At 38.9% G+C, this 18674-nt stretch overlaps 1 protein-coding gene across 1 annotated transcript; it reads left to right on the forward strand.

Moving 5' to 3' along the window:
* Window positions 1-2270: 2270 nt before the first annotated feature.
* On the forward strand, window positions 2271-18347 carry LOC129243639 (SRSF protein kinase 3). Its single transcript, XM_054880819.1, has 4 exons — window positions 2271-2392; window positions 2960-3902; window positions 14209-15267; window positions 15328-18347. The coding sequence occupies exons 2-4, from the start codon at window positions 3227-3229 to the stop codon at window positions 16254-16256; spliced, it is 2664 nt and encodes an 887-aa protein (XP_054736794.1). The 5' UTR covers window positions 2271-2392; window positions 2960-3226; the 3' UTR covers window positions 16257-18347.
* The last annotated feature ends 327 nt before the right edge of the window (window positions 18348-18674 follow it).

Consider the following 18674-nt stretch of genomic DNA (forward strand, 5'->3'; position numbering starts at 1 on the left):
TAATTTGTTCTAAATTTAACCAGAGTAACCAAAGCCTTGGAATTATTGGTTAAAGTTTTTCAAAATCAGTAGCCTATTTCTGTTCACGATTTTCAATTTTATGTGCAGATATTACAACTGTCAACAACATTTTAATGGGCGAATTCATAGAAGTTGGCTCTAGAGCAACAAAAATTTACATGTATTTTGTTTTTACAATTTGGTATTTTGCATGTCAATATTCCAATCAGAATATAAACAATGAAGCATTCTGCGATAACATTTAAAATATTTAATCGTTAAAAACAAAAAATATTAGTTGCTGTACCATTATTACCTTGTAAAGATTTGCCGTGGATCAATTATATTTTTGAAATAGGAAAATCAGTATGATCAACAATTTCCCGAGATATTGCAATGAAAAAAGGATAATGAAAGGATTTCGTAGTTTCTGATACTAATATATATATATTTTTTTCGTTCAATGATCTTAAACTCGTGCATAAGCTAAACTAATCAAATCAAAAAAACTAATATTTTCATTTTCGCCGTCATTGTCTTCAACATTTAAATAATTTCTAAGGAAATATTTATTTATAGTATATTATAATCAGCCGATCCACTGATTCCTTCAAATTCGCTGAGAGCCGGTTAGCAGTCTAATAGCCGCAAGGCGAATCTAGAAAAGGTGGTGCTGGTAAATCAGCTGATTTGTGTTTTTCGCCGTGTCCATGTGGCTGTCAGCTCAGAATGAGAGAAGGTGAATTCATTATTTGTTTTCTAGTTTCCCAATACCTTGCTCTAACAATCAAACGTACAAAACATTGTTGGTCTAGTGCCACCACCTTTAATGAATGCGCCTTGGATGGCAGTCTCACGAGAATGAGTTTTGTGAAGTTGTAAAAAGTTATGCGAAGTATACATAATTAGGTCACAACCACCATGCTTGCTTATATTTTAAAAATAAACGATAAGTTAAACGTATTTCACTCAATCGGTTTTTACAGCGTCGATACCAAGCCTTAAATATAAAATTGTAAACTTTGTTGATAGTTTCATAAATTGTATTTCAACGTAGATATACCCATAGATAGTACTCCCCAGAATAATTCAGCATTTCGGATTTTGAGATACTCTTGATTGATACATAAAAAAAAATATATTTTCATCAATTTGACAAGCTCAGCATAATTATATCGGAATGATGCCAATGTCACTTAACTTGTATCGCATGTTTTTGCGAATTTATTTTCAAAGCACATAATTAAAATAAATGTATATGTTACATATTTTTAGCTAAGGTTATTAAGTCAATATACAATCGAATTGGAAATAGTATAAAAAAAGAGTTAACGAAGGTATTCGGCGTCAAATCGGATATTGCCGATTGTTCATTCAGGGCTACAGCTTGTTGGGCTACACGCTCCAACTGTTGTATCAACGAGTTGTACAATGAGTTGAACGGCTGTTCAGTATACACGTACCAACATGTATGCAACGCGTTGACCAACTTTATTACTCTCATTTTTATGATGTTGAACATTTTGAAAAAGGCACGAATCAAGTGAAATTTGATGAAGCTTTATTTTATTTATTATTTGTTACTTTATTTAAAAAATTGTTATATTTATTTTCTATGTAAATAACCAAAAATAAATATATATACAAAGTTGGTTGCACAATCTGCGTACACATGTTCCAACTCATTGTACAACCGCTAATTGCGCCCACCAAAAATTAAAATACTTCAATTTTCATGCATCCGTTTGATATTGAAATCGATTGTGCAAAACATACCAAACATCATACAATTGTTTATTCAACATGCCCATGTTTATACAACGGTTGGGGCGTGTATACCTTGCATAACGCTATGAGCAGCGTAAAATACACCATAGAGTGTGGTGAAAATGTTACTTTAATAACTAATTCGAACCGAAATTCTGATATACGTATGTATATTTGAGGATGTACCAAATATTAAATTATTCTGTTTTGCCAGTTTTACGATCTTACATGGAGGCACCTAATATCCCAGTACAAATTGGGCGCTGAATTTTAAATGCTAAAAATTGGCAGTACTGTTATTTTGCCGTACCAAATTTTTGTTGCTGCTGACTAATGCATCTGTTTTAGATTGAAATATTTTTAATGCAGCACATTGCCAGTTTAGCGCAGTTAAGCTTTTTTGTTAAATTGAGCCAAAATACTTTAATACATTTTTTACCATTCCGTACTTAAAATATGCTTTAGCAACACAGTGAAGATTGCAACTCTGCGGTTTAGCGATTCCAACCACATGTTTTATTGAACTTGTGCGAAGAACAGAGAACGTTCTCTTGTCAGAAATGAAAAAATCTTAGATGGAAGAAAATTCTTAATACACCTTCCTTCACCGCATTTTTTAAGGAATGTAAGTGCATTTTGTTCTTAAAACATTGAAGTACGTGGTGTTACCAAAATAATTGCGTTTCTGCCGTTGTAATCTTTGCTATAACAATTGGAAAAGCCAATATACAAAACATTGCAAAAAATGTGTAAATATAGTTGGCAATGCGGGTTTTACACACTTTTGTTACTTTGACGACATTCGCAAACGGCTGGCTAACGAATCTGACAATGAAATAGACTATTAGACTGCAGTTTAAAAGTTCTCGGGTTTTCACTAGTGATAGAATGAGAAAGTATATACATTCCAATTGGAGTTCTATATAAAATTTAGTTCGGCTGCGTTTTTGTTTAATTTCTTTTTCTACCACGAACAAACTTGAGCGGAGAAAATCTTTTCGAATATATGTAGTAAAAGTTTTGAAAGTTTTATTTTCAAGCTAAGAAATTTGTGAAAAAATTGTCACAGTGAAAATTTTTGAATGAATTTTCGAGTAGGCGTTTGACGTATTTCCAAGAAACGCGGCGCAACCTAGCAAAATTATAACGAACAGAAATCTTATCAATTTTTCTCTTTCAACAATTTCTACAGTGCGACCTAGGAGGTGGTGTAGTCGTAATTAAGAAAGTATTAGTAGTAACCCATAGGCGAAAATTAAAAATTTCGACTGAAGAAAGCGTTTTTATTTCGGAGACGAGCTATCCAAGTATCACAACTCGGACCCATTCGTTGCGGATGTAACAGCTGGGACGGCATTGGTCATTTGCAATTTCAGCGTCAGAAACTAAAACAAGGGCAATAAAAACAACAGCTGTCTCAATCGCAGAAGTAGCAAGGGCGACAGCAAATAGCATCTAAATGAACACAAAAGCTGACGTCAACAGGCGAGTTTTGGCCATTCAAGCCAAGAAAAAGAGGCATAAGCCTAATAAGAAGCGTGGTAAACCGAATGGTGTTGCTGCCGGTACTGGCGGCGGTGGTGGTGGTGGCGGTCAGACACCGGGAAATTCTAATAATAGCAATCAAGGTGGTGCTCCACCGACATCTCCTATTTCGCCGGAATGTGAAGTTAATCCGAAAATGTCCAAATCATTTAGTGGCGCTCCGTCGACTAGTGGCACAGGTTCATTGACTGCCAATACGCCCGCTACAGGCTCTGCCAATAATTTGGACGATATTGCATACATGAAGGGTGCGGCGAATAATGCCGGTAGTATTGGTGTTGGCATCATCGGCGGGGGCAAAAAGTACTCTGCTAACTATCAACAGCAGCTGTCGCAGCAGCAACAAAACCAGCAACAGCAAAAGTGTATGAATAATATGCATTTGCAGCAGCAACAATTTCAAAATTTACAACAACATCAATATGATGATACCCAGCATCAGCTGCACCAACAATATCAATACCCGCCACGCAGTTCATCGAATGATTCGGAAGACTCGGAATTGAACAGTGAAAATGAGGAGCAGGAGCTCAAGGAAGACTACTGTAAAGGTGGCTATCACCCTGTAAATATTGGTGATCTTTTTCAAGGTAAGTGTTTCTTAAGAATTAACGATTCGCATGGTATTTATTTGTAAGGACATTAAAGCAAATTCGTATAATTCGTATGGAGAACCTGCGAATATTAGTAAAGTTTTCATTAAAAGCGTTTTGCTTTTTGAAAACGGAACATTCCTTTATATATCATACTTTTGTGTTTTCATATTCCCTACTTTGGTACTAGTCTGATACTGGCACTGCGCTAAGTTGTCAAGCGTTCAACCAAACAATGTGTCGGATAGTAAAACTTGCGTTAGCTGTTATGTTATGTTAAACATTTAGTGTTCGCGGTTGTTGTCACCGACTACATCGCCGTTATCACTGTTTTTGTGCAAAGCGATGGCAACCAGACAATTGCAAAGCCAATCAATAATGCGTATGGTTCTCCTTACTGCCCTTCCTGCGGCATACCCTACTCTGATAAGTGAAAACTCCACTTGTGTGGTGATGTCGCTCCCGCACACTTTTATTTTCATAGTATTTCACTTTTTATGTATTTTTATGTAGGTACATTTGTATTTGTAATTTATTTTATTATTTTCACTTTCGTACTATCGTAACTACGCTGTTTTTTCTATGTAAACCAAAAGAATTTATGAGCTCAGTGTTGCTTGCAACGAGTTGCATCATTTAAATCGCTTCCATTGTGTTTACTCTGATTTAATTTGTTGGCTTAGTAATAGACACATAAAAGGCGTTGGCAAATTGATTTAAGTGGTCTTGTAAAATTGTTTTCACGCTGCGAAAAGCAGACATTCATGACCAATAGTCTGTTCTCGCAATAACTGGGAATGCAAGTTGATATCTCGCGGTTATGTTTTGGGTAATGATTTGAAATAAGCCATATTCTTTAAAAATATTTAACTAATTGAATAATGAACAAACCAATAAAGAATCCATATGCATATATTTAGGCTGTCCCGTGGAAGAATTAGGAATTTAGCTGAATTTAAAAAAAAAGTTACTAATGGTAAAAGTTTATTTCAATAACTCTTACAACGAAAAATAGGGGGGATTGAATTTTTTTTTAAATTATTTCTTCTGAATTTTGCCCGTTGAATGAATGAATGAAATGTCGACAGTTACGACGGATACACTGTTGTTGTAGCAGTAACTTTGCCCTGTCAGTGTAGTGTAATCACCGGTCGTCTTCGTCTAGCTCATCTAGCGGAAGGTCCTGGAAACTTGCTGTTTCGACAGGTGGCTCCAGAGGGAGAGGGGCGTTAGATGAGTGGGTTTGATGGGGCATGTGAAAAGGTGGTTAGTGTCATGCGGGGTGCCTTCACCTGCCGGACCTATGTTTAGTATGTCGGGGTCGATTCTGGATAGGTAGGAGTTTAACCTGCTACAGTATCCAGAACTTACTCTTCTTAGAATTTAGTGGCGTACTCGTCCACTCTTAGAATCTGACCTCAGTATTCCGTGCCACTCACTAAAGGAGTGATGTCGGGATGCCATTAATTACGCGACCGATATTTTCTTTTAATGCTCAGATGATCGCTGGCCTTGTTTCATATACTTTACTTTTGAGGTATCACCACTGAAATTTTTACGCAATTTGCTATCGTAAGTCTTAAGCGCTTCCACGATTTAAATTTTGTTTAAGCCCCTTCTTCAATATTTCATGCACAATAGTTTTTGAAAGTGTCAGAGCTGCCATACTCTTGCGTACGGACTGCCGTGGGTTATCGGGCAAACATTTCTGTTTTAATGTATGACTGAACCCCGGCCGTGGGCTGTTTGTCACCGCACTTGTTGCCCGGAACCTTTGCTTCCATGAAGCATCACGTACACGTTGAATATTGTAAGGTGAATAAAATCTACGATGAGCAGTTGCACACACACACAATCATTGGGTTGGTGGTTCACGCGTCCAATGCGACATCGTGATTGAATACAAAACAAATAAATAAATAATTGGCACGTACAGTTATTTTAGCTCCTTCTATTTGTGGCGCCCGTCTTGATGTGGCTCCACAAATGGAGTGACCTGCAGTTTTAAGCCCACCCCGAACGGCAAATGGTTTTTTTATGAGGAGCAGAAATGCCTTCGGAGGTTTGCCATTGCATGTCGAGGGGCGAAACGCTTTCAGGATTTGGTCTTTCATGCCCATCATAAAAAACTTAGGAAAGTTGTTGGAGCCACAGTAGTAAGCCGTATAAAAATCTGGGTGATTTCTGGCCTGGTAAATAAAAATTCTTATATTTTGTGCACAATTGACCGCAAAGAATTTAATGAATTTAAGAAATATTGATGCTTATCAACAGTTCGCACTTGTTACGTTAAAGCGTAACAACTCAAAATTTCCAAGTTTTAGTTTTTTGCAAGAAAACAATGTACAGTGGTCATCTCTACCCACTGTAAAAATCGTTCAGTGGTTTGTCTAGTCTTTCATTAAAAAAACAGTTATGACTCTCTCTTTGTTTTCAGAATAACTTCTTTTGTCTCAACTAAAGAGTTACATTTTTAGTTGTCTCCAAGTGTTTGAACAAATTTGTGTCACATAAAGTGTAACATTTTGAATTGTGCCTGTTTACAACCAAACAGTTTGTTTAAAATATACCACTAAGTGTATAAAAAAAATTTCCGGAAAAGAGCAACAACTCAAAAATTTGTTATTTTAGCGCAACTACTAAGAAAATAAGAATGAAACAACCAATATATTGTTTTTAATGATATTTTCGTGCAAATACATATTTTTTCCTTGTAATATATTATTAATATTTACGAAAACAGTTTTTCGTCTCTACTGAAAATGTTCAGATTTTGAGTTGTTACGCTTTAACGTAACAAGTGCGAGTTGTTTAATAAAGTTTTTGAAATAAAGAAGTCACAAAAATCTAAAATAAGGGGTCTTTCAAAAGACGCGTCTTGGTGTTGTTTTAAAATAAAGCATGCAAAATCTTAGATTCTTTCAAGTTTCACTATTTTTTTTATTCAAAATACAGCTCTTGACAATTATATGTGAAAAATGGTATCATTTAAATGCCCGCCATGAGCAAATCTGCCAAAGTTAAAATTCGCCTTCCGCATATAGTTAAAATCCGTAAAACACTTGATCCATGAATACCTAATTGTTGAGATCGTCGGGATATCGATGTTGAACGCTGTTCAGATAAATTTTTAAAGATCGACCATTCATAATAAGTTTTCAGTTGTTCCATCGTGTAAAATTATACATCAGTCTACTTGAGAAATGTCAAGGATGACATAGAAAAAGGTACCGTCTAGGAATTATTCACTACTGACATCTAGGCGTCAATTTGGAAAGGTCCTTTATATAGAATATGCTGTGTGTGTTTCTGTTTGGAATTTGTGCGCACGTGAAAAGCACTGATATATCTTTCGTTTTTCCTGTATTTACTGGCCACTAACGAGTCTCTGCAAAGAACTAGCCAACTTTGAAGTGAAAACGCAGGGAGCAATTGACTTTTTTTTATTTTTATTTTTTTAACTTTTATTTTTTTTTTTATTTTTATTTATTTATTTATTTTTTTTTTTCTAATTTTTTTTTATTTAAATTTTTTTATTTTTATTTATTTTTTTTTTAACTTTTTTTTTAACTTTTTTTATTTTTATTTTTATTTTTATTTTTTTTTTAATTTTTATTTTTTTTTTAATTTTTTTTCTTTTATTTTTGTTGTCTTCCTTGATCGAGTTACTAGGCACTAGATGTAGTAGTATAGGTAGTATTCGTAAAAAAAAAATGATTCATATATGTATGTGTACTTTACGTATACACATACCACATACATACGTGCATGTATGCAATTATGCACTTGTTAGTGGTGCGTGTGCCACTTCACATTCGCAAATTGCCATAACCACCTGTCAAATATTGCGGCGAGGATGGCGGCAAGGCTGCATGTGAATACATTTCAAACAATTACCTGTAATTGTAATCTTAATAATTCATGTCCATACACGTATTTTTGTATACGTTTAAGTATTTCTCGGCTTACCTTTAGAATTTGCCCAAAAAAAATTGTTTTTTTTTTTATTTCATCAACAACAATGTCGGCAGGCCATTCAAGTATTAATGAAGAGTAAATCGATTGTAGGAGAAATTGATAACCAGCCTTACAAGGATTTGCCTGTGCATGAATAACAGGAGGCGTGCGTGCATGTACCACCAACAAAAACCAGCAAGATTTACCAAGTTAGCTCAAAATTGGTGTTGGAATATCTTGATAAGCTAAATATCTTAGGCCATAATCATATGGGTTCGAGGACTTAAAAGAATTAGTGGAAACGAAATGGCCCATAAATTAGTCAGGAAAGGGGCGGCCTTCCCACATATAGGCCCAGAGCCAATTTGTGGCCGACGAAAGTGTAACTTCTCTCTTATTCAGGAAGTAGAAGAAAGACAAAGAAGATCATACTGGCACAATATACCGGCTGCAGTGCTAAATCCGCTCATAATAATAATAATAAGAAGAACAGGGTATCTCTTATGAAATGTATAGTTCAACGAATTTCCAGTTCTTAAAGGTTGTTGTGTATGCAGGCATCTGAGTATTTTTATCAGAAGGAAATTCATGTCGACAGCCAAGGACCAAAAATCAAGACGAATCAAGTACAGAAATGGTTGTTGTTGTTATAGCAGCAAAAACATTCCTCATACACGTACGGGGAGTGCTGCTGGAGTTTCAGTTCTTCGCCAGATATATAATAAGTCCGGGTCGTTCTGTAGAACCGACTGTCGGTTTGGTCGAGGATTTGATTTTCTGTTTCTCCGACAGTCGGTTCTATGTAACGGGAACGACTCGGAGCTATTTATTCCACCCAAAACTCACTTCAGCAGCAACACCCAAGAATTTATGGGATGTTCCCACGACAGTCCGTTATACGTTATCAGAACGACCCGGATTTATATCCGGCTAAGGATTGTTACTCCAGCAGCATTCCCCGTACATGTATGGGGAATGTTTATGATGCAACAACAATAACACCAACTACCTATTCACATGCCCTATCAAACCTATTCGCCTAACACCTCTCTTCCTCTGGACTCAACCTGTTGAAACTGCACGTTTTCTGGGTTAAATAAGTTAGACGAAGACGACTGGAAGTCATCAAATTTGCAGCTAGATCAGCAATAGTCATCGTAAGCCTAGTTCATCAATTAAGATATTGCTGACTTAGACTAAAACAAAACTTTGAATTAATTCGCTATTCGAGTCTAATCTGCCAGGATAACGCGGGTCTCGTGAGGATACTGAAGCTGGTTAGACTCCACCACCGGCATTCGGCAAGCGAGATCTCATTATGGTCAGTTGATGGGGATGCTTTCTGACGCGGTTGGGAGGTAGCTCAACCTTCAGCAAGTGCCTGCTGGGGTGGTTTCTATGGCGATTCAATCATTTTGGCCATTTGGATGCAATGACCCCACTGGCCCATATATTTTTCAGAATGTGGAGGGCTTTAAATACCTGGGAGTAAACCTTAGCAGCGCTGCAGACCCCCCGCCAGTCGGTTCTACTTTACCAGAACGACCCAGATTTACTATATATCCGGCTAAGGGCTTGCACTCTAGCAGCTCTACCCGCAAATGTACATATGGGGAATTTTTTTGCTGCTACAACAACAACAACCCACTAATCAAGGTGCTAATAGAAGTCATTTTGCTCACCTGAAACTCTTTAAAAATAAATTGCTATCAAGGTTGTGTAAGCTGCAAATCTACAGGACGTCAATAAGACCAGTAGAAACATATGGGTGCGAAGCCTGGGCACTGACATCTAACATAAAGAACTACCTTCTCCGCTTTGAGCGTAAAATCGTAAGAAGGATATTTGGACTAGTAAGGGAAGTTAAGGGATCTTATGGAATTACATACAATGATGAGTTCGAACAGCTGATCTCAGGTCAAAACGTTGCACGTTTCGCTAAAGCTCAGCGGATGAGATGGATGGACGATAGCAGAATTACGATATGGAAAATATCTTCAACTCTCTTATTATGGGCAGTAAAAAGCGTGGAAGACCGCCAAGAAGATGGACAGACGATGCTGACGCAAATATATGCCTTATAAATGTTAAGAGAAGCGACTTAATAAATCGAGTCGTATGGAGCGCAATTGTGAAGGCAGCACTGGCTCAGCCTGAGCTGTAATTGCCACGACGATGATGTTGTTGTTATTGTAGCAGTAAATTTGCCCTGCCATTGTAGTGTAAATCACCAGTCGTCTTCGTCTTACTTATCTAACGGTAGACCCATTAAACTTGTTGTTTCTACAGGTTGGGTCCAGAGGGAGAGGGGTGTTAGATGAGTGGGTTTTGAGGGGCACGTGAAAAGGTGGTTAGTTTCGTGCGGGGTGTCTTCACATGTCGGACATATGTTGAGTATGTCAGGGTCGATTCTGAATATGTAGGAGTTCAACCTGCTACAGTATCCAGAACGTACGATCATGATGAAACCCACTGCTAATATTTTACCGCCCTGGAAATAACTGTTTCTAAAAAGTCCTATTTGTTTGGTAGAACTACCAGTCACCTATACAAAACTCTTGTGCCTGTCCATATGTATGTATGTATATGCATACACCAGCTTACATTAAGCAATCGATTTCTACAATTATTTATTTAAAACGCAAAGCAAACTTTTTTGTTGGGTCAAAATGTATCTAAAAATAGCATTTTAAATGCAAATCGCTAAGAAATTTCACAGAAGTTATTAAATTTTGATCGCAGTCACTTCTTTCGTACGCCATCAGCTAAGTTAGCTGCCATTAAAACCCCTGCCCGATTTCCTGCGATTGCGGTGGAATTCGCCATTTGTCAAGTTAATTAAATTTAGTAGAACAGTTACTGTTCAGAAGAAGAGTGCGCAGTTTATTGGATGTTGTGTCCAGAGTAGTCACAATGGTCGGTGGTCGGTGGTAGGTTAACAAAAACACCGTTGCGGTTGCTCGAAAGAATACATCGCACTTGAATGCCGGCCGTCTTTGCCTTGACTGCGGGTGGGCTGCACTGCACTGCAAAGCGTCCATTGTGCTTTAGTCCGCAAGTGGCATTGAAATGTGCAAGTCTAAATCAACATTATTGTCGCAATAATTCAATGTCTGTTGGGCTACACACATACATACCCGCGTATAGTGTGTAAAACGCCGATTGTGTTGGGTGTAAATAAACTAAAAAAAAAAAAAACAAACAAACAAACAAAAAAAATTGTTGGAAAGTGCAATAATACGAGTAGATGTTAAATAGCGTGAAAAGTAGACGAGTAATCCAAACTAGAATCGAAATGTAGCAAGGTTTTATTTGTGGTATTGGTGACTGACTGCCTGGAATTGTGTGTAACAAAAAGCCCGTGCAACGGAATGAATTTACTGCCGGACTGCGTTGGTTTTTATGATCTCGTCTATTTATTAGGTGCGTGCATCCGAAAGTTTTGAATAGTTTTTGTACGTAATTTTTTTTCTCACTACGTTTTCGATTTGCTCTACTAAGCTTGGGGTCGGTCGTTTTCTCAATGTGTGGTGGTGACCTCACCGAAAAATAGTTTGAAATTTAATTTTCATTCCTTTTTAAAAACTCATTGCAAATGCACGAAAGTTATACGAGTGACACGCCAATTTTATGGGAAATAAGAGCACGAACGCAAAAAGAGACGTCCACTTTAATAAAGTGACCATAGCTAAAATAATTAAAAAGCGTCGTGACATAAGTGCATACCAAAAGAAGGCGAAGTTACCCCAAATGCTCTGTTATTAAAAACAAAAAAAAAAAAAATATTTGCGAATTCACATAATGATAACAAGACAAAATTTTAATAATTATTTCAAGTTTTTCTTGGTTATCAAGAGTTCGAGAGTTATCAGAAGTCATTCTGTTTCGACAACTTGGGTTCAGAGGGAGAGGGGTGTTAGATGAGGGGTGGATAGTGTCGTGCGGGGTGCCTTCACATGCAGGACGTATGTATGTTTGGTATGTCAGGGTCAATTCTGGATAAGTAGGAGGTCAACCTGCTACAATATCCAGATCGTAATTTTGCCAGTGTTACGCCGGTCTCACGGGGAAGCTGGAGCTCTTCATCGGCTGTAGGTGGTAGTTGGACTCTGATTACGACATACGGTGGTCGGAAGTTTAGGAAGGTGGTGACGGTCTCCCGATGAATGACGTTTAATGTCTGTCTAAACACTGTCTGGTCCAGTAAATTTCTGTTAGTTTTGTCCTGGATCTTGTCGGCGTACTTTGAGAGGGCCTCCTGACATGCCTGGGAGGCGGCTCTGGCTCAAGCAGGTGTCTGCAGGGGTGAAACCTGCGGTAGAACTCTAACAGGAACTGCTTGCTGAGCAGTTTATTGTGCTCCATTACAGGGAGCATCTGTGTCTCGTTGTGAAGGTGTTGAAGAGGGGACAACAGGAGGCAACCCGTCGCTGTCCAAATAGCAGTGTTTCGGCAAGTCTGGAACTTTATCCACTGCGTGTCACTAGTTCCAGGCGACTAGACAGGCGCAGCATAGTTTCGAAACGGCTGGCCAATTGCCTTAACACTACACGACTTTCTGTTAGGTTCTCGCCCACTCTGGAGTGGAGGGAAAATGAAAGAGCGGATGAGTGTGCAAGGAAAGGCTCTGAGCTTGATCTTCAGCGAGTCGTAGAGGGCATAAGTATTCCTCTAAATTTATATTCGGCTAAGGACTGTCACGCTAGCAGCATTCCATGTATGTACATATGTGGAATGTTTATGTTGCTACAGCAACAACAACAACACCAACAACTGTACACTGCGATTGACTTGAGCGTAATCACGGAGGCCAATGGAAGTTGGTCTCTGACTACTACCTGCAGGGTCTCCAAAGCGCTCTGACCAACACTGAATCTTAAAAGCACAAAACGACGTCTGCTTGGATTCAACAGATTAACTATCAGCGTCCTCACAGGTGTTATAACGGGCCAACACACCATTGGCGCCCTAGCCAGTAGAATGGGTGTACCTCACAATGACTACTGCAGGAGCTGTGGAGATGAAGAAGATATTCAGTAGGTACAACACCTCCTCTGTGAATGTCCTGCATTTCTAAGAAGCCGTGCCAAATATCTTGGCGATTATTTCTTTGAAGGCCTTGCAAAATGTTTCAGTGGGGGGACTAGTTGCCTTCTTAAAATAATCTAAGTGGTTTAAACAACTTAGTTAGGGGAAGGATATCAAATGCAAATATCACAGTGGGCTTAAGGGCCACCGAGTGTCTTGTTTTAGACAAGCAAGTTGGCTAACCTAATCTAACCTAACCTGTTGTAGGTATACGGAGAGAATTGGGCTTGGACGACCTTTAGATCGAAGTGCAAACCTCCCTTCTGTTCTCATTAAGCGCTTAATTAACTTTAGATTTATTATTTTTGTACCTGCTCCACAGCACTTAACGCCATAAGCTCGTGGATAAACTGGGGGCTATCCAAAATCGCCCCTGCGAGAAAGTAGTCCTGGTAGCGATGGATCTATCCAAGGTTCTCCAGTTAGCCATTCCACTTTACTAGTTGACATCGAACAATCCACTCTTTCGCCGCGACTGAAGAGATGGTCCGCAAATTGCCTCTGTGGTCGACCGTCGTCAGCAGCATTTCGAGATCAAAGCTCTAAACTGAGGAGGATATACCAATAAGTGCCGCAGGGTGGTCTCCTTTCCTACGTGCAATGGAAGGAACCTCCAAATTTCCCCTACTACATCCACGGCCCTATTTACCACCTGGTAGGTCAAAACGCAACTGAAAGTCAAAGTCGATAACAAACAAATACCGACAGTCAATAACTTCAAGTAACTGGCGTTACCTTCGATAATTTGCTAGTAAAGTACAAGGAAACTGGTAGCAACTGGGGTAAAGACAAAGAAACGTGGCGACATTTAAGGCATCTTCTCACGGAGGAACCAGTGACACGCCGTGGATAAAGCTTCAGACCTGCTAAAAATTCTGCTATTGTCACCTGATTTCCTCCCTTCAACATCTACGCAGTGGAACTACTATGCTCTTCCTATGGTCCATTTCAATCTTGCTGACGAAATCCGGACTTAACACGACGACCACTGGAACCCTCCCTTTTTTATAGATAGTCCATAAATAGCATTCATCGGGAATCCCCTTCTTGAACTTTCTCCAAGTGTATACTGCTTTGTCATAACATTGATTTTTCTTTCTTTCGAGAGGGGAATCTTTCGTAGGTGTAAATATTAAAATTATTCCAAAGCGTCCCTCTATCCTCCGTCTTCCTAGGCAATAAGTGGCCCAAACATAATTTCCAAATTCTTATTTTCTAAATTATGTTTCTGAATAATTGCAATACTTTCTTTTTGCAGGACGTTACCACGTTGTACGCAAATTGGGTTGGGGTCACTTCTCCACCGTTTGGCTGTGCTGGGATCTGCAGGAGAAGCGTTACGTGGCCATAAAGATCGTAAAATCCGCTCATCACTTCGCCGAGACGGCTAAAGACGAAATTAAGATACTCAAATCGGTGCGTGATTCCGACCCAAGTAATCCGCGTCGCCAGAAAACAGTGCAACTACTGGACGACTTCAGAATCACTGGGGTAAATGGAACACACATTTGCATGGTGTTCGAGGTGCTGGGCGACAACCTGCTGAAACTAATACGCAAGTCCAATTATCGCGGCATACCCATTGAGAATGTAAAATCGATTACGCGCCAGGTGCTAGAGGGCTTGGACTACTTACACACTTGCTGCAGGATCATACATACCGACATCAAGCCGGAAAATGTGCTACTTTGTGTCGATGAACAATATGTGCGTTCGCTAGCGAACGAAGCTACTGAGCTGTATGTGATGAATTCTAAAATGTTTCCGTCGTTTGTGAGCCGTGCTCCCAAAGAATATCGCGAGCCGCAAATTACCGGTAAAATGAGTAAAAACAAAAAGAAAAAGCTAAAAAAGAAAGCAAAGAAACGTTTGGAGTTGTTCAAGAAACAATGGGATTATTTGGAACAGAGTAGTGGTGGGCAAGGTGGTGAAGCGCCAGCTGAAGGGACCGACGGCACAGAATTGTCCAACGATGGCATTGGCGATGGACGCGCCGAGCAGCGAGTGCGTTTGAAGGGCGGTAAAATGGTGAATGGCGAGACAACAGATCCGGAAGATGGGCAGGAAGACGTTGATGATGGCGATGATGAAGATGCTGATGCCGAACAGGATATTATAGCTGAGGAGCATGCAGCCGATGCTGATGCCGACGATGATGACGATGAAGAGGAGCAGTTGCAGGAGCGCACCAGCTACAGCTCGAACACGAATTCGCCCCGAAAGCAACAGAAACAGAAGGCCGGCAAAGATGCAGTGGAACAAGTTATTACAAACAATGTTGGTGGGGATAAAAAGAAGAAGAAGAAGAAAAATAAGAGTAAGCAAAGCAGCAATAGTTTATTGTGTTTATTTTATTAATGAATTTATATATTTGCAGAAAACTCGGCACAACAGCAACAAAACCAAAAGGAGAAAGAAAAGCAGCACCAACAAAATGATAATAAATCTACATCCAGTAGCGACAGCCACACCATCAAAGACGAATTGAACGATTCGGGCAGTTCTTCACCCACTCTCAAAGGACAATCAGCAAACAAGAAAGTATCAATGACAAAGACTTCCGAAACAAAGGCAAGCAAAACGCAAAATAACAATATTAAGAATAACAACAACTCAAACACGTCGAATACGAGCACCACAACAAATGCAAAACAAAACGCCAATAACAATGAGAAAGTTGTTAATTGTACTGTTACAACAGCAACACCACAACAAACCAAATCGGAACCGACAATATACGCAACTTCATTAGCTTCGCCACCGGCCGTAAAGCCAACACCTCGTAAAGATCCCGCCTTGGAACCGTGCAAATTCGATGTGAAAATCGCCGATCTCGGCAATGCTTGTTGGGTGGACAAACACTTCACCGAGGACATACAAACGCGTCAATATCGTTCGCTGGAGGTGATACTCGGCGCTGGCTACGATACATCAGCGGATATTTGGAGTACTGCATGCATGGCTTTTGAGCTGGCCACCGGCGATTATCTATTCGAACCGCATTCGGGCGAGAACTATTCACGTGACGAGGATCACATTGCACATATTATCGAACTCTTAGGACCGATACCGCATAGCATAATTCTACGCGGCGCGTACGCATCGCAAGCGTTCAATCGCAAAGGAGAACTACGCAACATCACCGGATTGAAGCCGTGGGGTTTAGTCGATGTGCTGTCTGAAAAGTACGAATGGCCGCGCGACGATGCGGAAGCGTTCGCCGATTTTCTCGTACCAATGTTGGAGTTCGATCGGGCGAAGCGTGCAACGGCTGCTGATTGCCTGAAGCATCCGTGGCTGAGATAAAATACAATGATTTGCTGTTGCGCGTTTGCGCCAGCACCAATTATAACACCACCAGAGACGTCATTGCCGTTGCTATCACCGTTGCCGTCGCCGCTGCCCTTGCAATTGACGACAACATCCACACTGATGTCACTGTCTCTATCTTCGTCGCCGTCGCCCTCATACGCATTACCCACTACGACCGCAACCAACACCATTGGCAGCAGTAGCATAGTGGTGGCAGCGGCGTTGGCGGAATTGGATGGAGTGCAGTGTACATCAGTGCGTAAACCATTGGCGGCAACAAAAACCACTTCGCTACCGTTGCCGTTGCTGTCGCAAAAGCGTACGACGCGTTCGGTGTCGGGTGGCGCAGTGACGCCATCATCTACGGCGGCTGCGTCGTCGACGGCCGGACAAACGCTATGCTGGCGCAATACGCTGCGTCGCATGTTTCAGCGCAAGTGACGTTGGCTGTTGCGTGCGCGGCGGCGACGACAACGTGAACGCGCACTTTGGAATTGTCGTTGGCGCGGGCGCGGCAAGCGGCGTCGTGTGGTGGTGTTGGCATTGGCGCATGCGCGCTATTATTGAGAGTGGTTAGAATTGGATTGCATATTTATTAAACAAACAAATATTAATAATAATTTATAATGATACATATAAAATATTATGAAGGAGGCGTAAATTAGAAAATGATGCACACATTTTGGAGAATATTGGTAGCGCGACAGCCAGAGTAGTCACAGCATCACCAACAAAGCAAAACAAAAAACAAAAAAAAAAAACAAAAAACAAATACTAGAACAACAGTAACAATAACAGAGTAACAACAACCGCAGTGTAGCAATACAGCGAAATACATGCAAGACGATTAAAAAGAACTATTCTATATAGAATTTTATATATCATTTAATCTTTTTCTAACTGTGCAATTCATTTCCGCATACGATAATTTTATTTATGAAACTGAAACCGAAACAGAAGTAAACAAATTTTTACCTTATTTAATTTAAGATAATTTGCTAATTTTTTTTTGCAAATTTTAAATATGTTGTTGAAAACGAATTTCGCTAGAGGCACAGACGACATCAGGGACTCAAAAAAGCTAAAACGCTTAAAAATAATTGAAATTGAAATTAAAATTTCTTGGACCTTGTTTTTGTTCTGAACCCAAATCAAACAAATGAGATTAAATAAATGAAAAATCGACTTTGATTCACAGAAAGACTTCAAATATGGGAAAATTGCATTGGCTGAAAAAAAGTTGTTTAGATTGAAATATTTTATATAAATCATTTGCTATGAAAACCCTTTTAAAGATTAGAGATAACCTTTCGTATATTTTAGTTTCATTATGCAGTTTTTTTTTGACATTGTCGAATATTTCTTTCAATAAAAATTAATTCTAAACTAATTTGTTCCTAAGTTTTGGTGGATATTTTTTTGATACGCACTTTTTAATGCAGCTTTCATGTGAATAATGCATTCCTTTTTGGTTCTAAAATTTTTTATCTACGGACAACATTTTTTGCGGTATTAAAAAATGGTAAAAAAAAAAAAATTTCGAAGAGTTTCATAAAAACTAATTTAACTGCGAAATGAAAAACCGTAATGAATTAATTTCATTTTGTTTGCAAAATTTTACAGTCCGCACATCAGTATTTTATACTTCGAACTGAGTTTTAATAAATCGTTGTTTTCTGCTCTCATCATCAAAATGTTATTACTATGCGAATATCTTTATATGAGCTGCATTCTCAAAACAACCTCCATGCGTTAATAAAATAACTTTATAATGAGGATAATAAGATAATTAGCACGCAGAAATCGAACCAACAAAAATGTAGCAAAGCATTATTCAGAAACAAACAAACTAAGAAAAAAAAAACAAATATATTAGAAATAAAATGTAAAAAAAATTACATAATATTAGCAAAAACGCTTTTTTCTTGTTGAAAAGAGTAGCAATAAATGCGTTTGTGGCGGCTTTGCTGTGCTGCAATATGTTCAACTGCAAAGCCTATGTTTAAAAGAAAGATAATAAATATAAAAAGTAAGAGTAAGTAAAATTTGTAAAATCAAAATAATAAAAACTAAAAGAAACACTAATGTAGAAAAATTCTGTTAGTAAAAACAAACAAGATGAAGCGAATCTGTATCTTTGGAATTTATAGGTGACCGTTGCAAACCTTCGATTGTAAGAACTGCTCGGCTAAACTACGCACGAGTTTATAGAAGTCGAATATATCGATAAAATCGAAAAATGCAATAACTTTAAATGAGCCATTGAATGACGTATAATCAGGTGATGGGAGCAATCGAGCAGAAAAGCAATCCTTTGATAGAATAGTTTTTTAGTCTCCTTTGAGAGGATAATTTGCTCTCCTTTGAGAGGATAGTTTGCTCTACTTTGAGAGGATAGTTTGTTCTCCTTTG

Source organism: Anastrepha obliqua, chromosome 4 (assembly GCF_027943255.1).
Source record: "Anastrepha obliqua isolate idAnaObli1 chromosome 4, idAnaObli1_1.0, whole genome shotgun sequence".
Lineage (NCBI taxonomy): Eukaryota > Metazoa > Arthropoda > Insecta > Diptera > Tephritidae > Anastrepha > Anastrepha obliqua.

What these genes read in the sequence shown, in the direction of transcription:
- LOC129243639 (XM_054880819.1), top strand. Translation starts at nt 3,227, where the DNA reads ATGAACACAAAAGCTGACGTCAACAGGCGAGTTTTGGCCATTCAAGCC. An exon ending in TATTGGTGATCTTTTTCAAG is followed by an intron (nt 3,903 to 14,208) that starts GTAAGTGTTTCT and finishes TTCTTTTTGCAG; the next exon opens with GACGTTACCACGTTGTACGC. An exon ending in GAAGAAGAAGAAAAATAAGA is followed by an intron (nt 15,268 to 15,327) that starts GTAAGCAAAGCA and finishes ATATATTTGCAG; the next exon opens with AAAACTCGGCACAACAGCAA.